The sequence below is a fragment of the Microtus ochrogaster genome, chromosome 10 (genome assembly GCF_000317375.1).
Source record: "Microtus ochrogaster isolate Prairie Vole_2 chromosome 10, MicOch1.0, whole genome shotgun sequence".
NCBI classification, from domain to species: domain Eukaryota; kingdom Metazoa; phylum Chordata; class Mammalia; order Rodentia; family Cricetidae; genus Microtus; species Microtus ochrogaster.
The window spans coordinates 55,161,130-55,162,986 of record NC_022016.1 but is presented as its reverse complement, the minus strand read 5'-3'; the positions used below and the strand labels follow the sequence as shown (position 1 = coordinate 55,162,986).

At 43.4% G+C, this 1,857-nt stretch overlaps 1 protein-coding gene across 1 annotated transcript in view; it reads left to right on the top strand.

Annotated features, from left to right (window-relative positions):
• Positions 1 to 1,857, top strand: part of Bsdc1 (BSD domain containing 1) — a 26,719-nt gene that overhangs the window by 22,228 nt on the left and 2,634 nt on the right. The window contains exon 10 of the mRNA XM_005353194.2: positions 1,514 to 1,617. Coding sequence (XP_005353251.1) covers positions 1,514 to 1,617 — 104 coding nt within the window. The remainder of the gene's footprint in view (positions 1 to 1,513; positions 1,618 to 1,857) is intronic.

Genomic DNA, 1,857 nt, shown 5'->3' with positions numbered 1-1,857 from the left:
GCTGGAACTCTTGAGCTCTGCCTTTACCACATAAAAGCATCCAGACAACATGTAAACAAGGGACAGGGATCTGTTCCAAATTTTTTTTATTTTTTGTTTTTTTGAGACAGGATTTCTCCGTGTAACAGCCCTGGCTATCATGGAACTAGTTCTGTTGACCAGGCAGGTCTTGAACTTAGAGATTCTTTGCCTCTGCCTCCCAGATGCTGGGATTAAAGGATTGTACCACCACCACCCTGCCCCCGAAGAAATTTTTTTAAAGACTTTTAAATTTTTTTATTTTTGAGACAGGGTCTCTTCTCAAAACACAAAAAAAAGGATTGTGCCACTTAAAAGATTTTATATGTATGAGTGTTTGCTTGCATGTATGTCAGTGTTCCACATGCATGTCTAGTGCCCTTACATCAGAAGAGGGTGTTGGGTCCCTTGGAACTAGAGTTACAGAAGGTTGTGAGCTGCCATGTGAGTTCTGAGAATAGAGTAACAAGTGCTTTTAACCAGCGAGTCATCTCTCCAGCTGTGTGTGTGTGTGTGTGTGTACCTAAACTTGTGAGTTGGTTCTCTCCTTCCCATCCCGTGGGTTTTGGGGATTGAACTCAAGTTGTTAGACTTGACACCAAGTATCCGCTGAGCCATTCTGAAGGCCCTGTGTTCCATAGAAACAGTGGATTGAATTTGATAGGGGAAATAGTTGTCCAGCTGCTGACTTAGATAAAAGGTCTGTGAGTATTAGGTATCAACTTGATGTTCTAGACAACAGGAATTGTAGAAGGAAAAAACACAAATATTCCTGCCCTCTTGGAGCTCATGTTTAGATCCTTTATTACTGGATAATAAGCATAGTTAGCCTGAGTATATGTTAGAAAATGTTTACACCCTTTATTATTGGACAATAAGCATAGTTACCTGAGTATGTTAGAAAATAAATGCAGTGGGGAAAAGAGTGAAGGGGAAGGGTTGTGATTTAAAATAAGGTGGTAGAGTTTGCCTAGCTTGAACTCGTGATTCTCCTGCCTCTTATGCAGTCAGTCCTGGGGACAGAGCCTATGGTCTTGTGCATATAGGGAAACGCTGAGCTATATTACCAGCTCTAAGTGTAAGAGTGTGTGTGTTTCTAGGAATCTAACTAGACCTTGGTAGTGTTGTGTTATCTTACTACTGAGTTATATCCCTTACAAACTAAATTTTCTTCTACTTCCAGGATTTTTCCTTAGATTTCTACAAGTAAAATCATTGAGCCCAATGAAAGTGATTCTAAAGATGTTGTATTGTGCCATCCCCTTTGAAGATTGCCGCCAGACTGGATCGTGGTGGCAAATCCCTGTAATCCCAGCACTCGAGAGGCAGAGGCAGGTCCATAGAGCCTGGTCTATAGAACAAGTTTCAGGACAGCCAGAGCTGTTACACAGAGAAAACTGCCTCGAGAAACAAAACAAGATTGCCAGCACAGACACACATAAGTGAGCGTGCCTAAGTAACCACGCTGCTTATTACATGTCGCTTATGATTCCAGGCTCAAGCACGGACATCAGTGAGGACTGGGAAAAGGACTTTGACTTGGACATGACTGAAGAAGAAGTGCAGATGGCACTTTCCAAAGTGGACGCCTCTGGTGAGGTAAGCCAGTCTGGTCAGCCAGAGCAAGCTAGTGCAATGACATCAGGGTGGAAGTCCTTTCCCAGCATTCCTTGCTCCCTGGTATGACTCCCTACAGCCAAGTGAAGTAATGGCTGCAGTAAGGGATGCTGCAGCTCAGTCCTAGGCTGGATGCATGAATGAGTTCTTGACCCTAGGTCTGTATCACAGTCACCCAAGGAACAAGAACAAAACAGATGCTGAGCAGGGCATGGTGACACA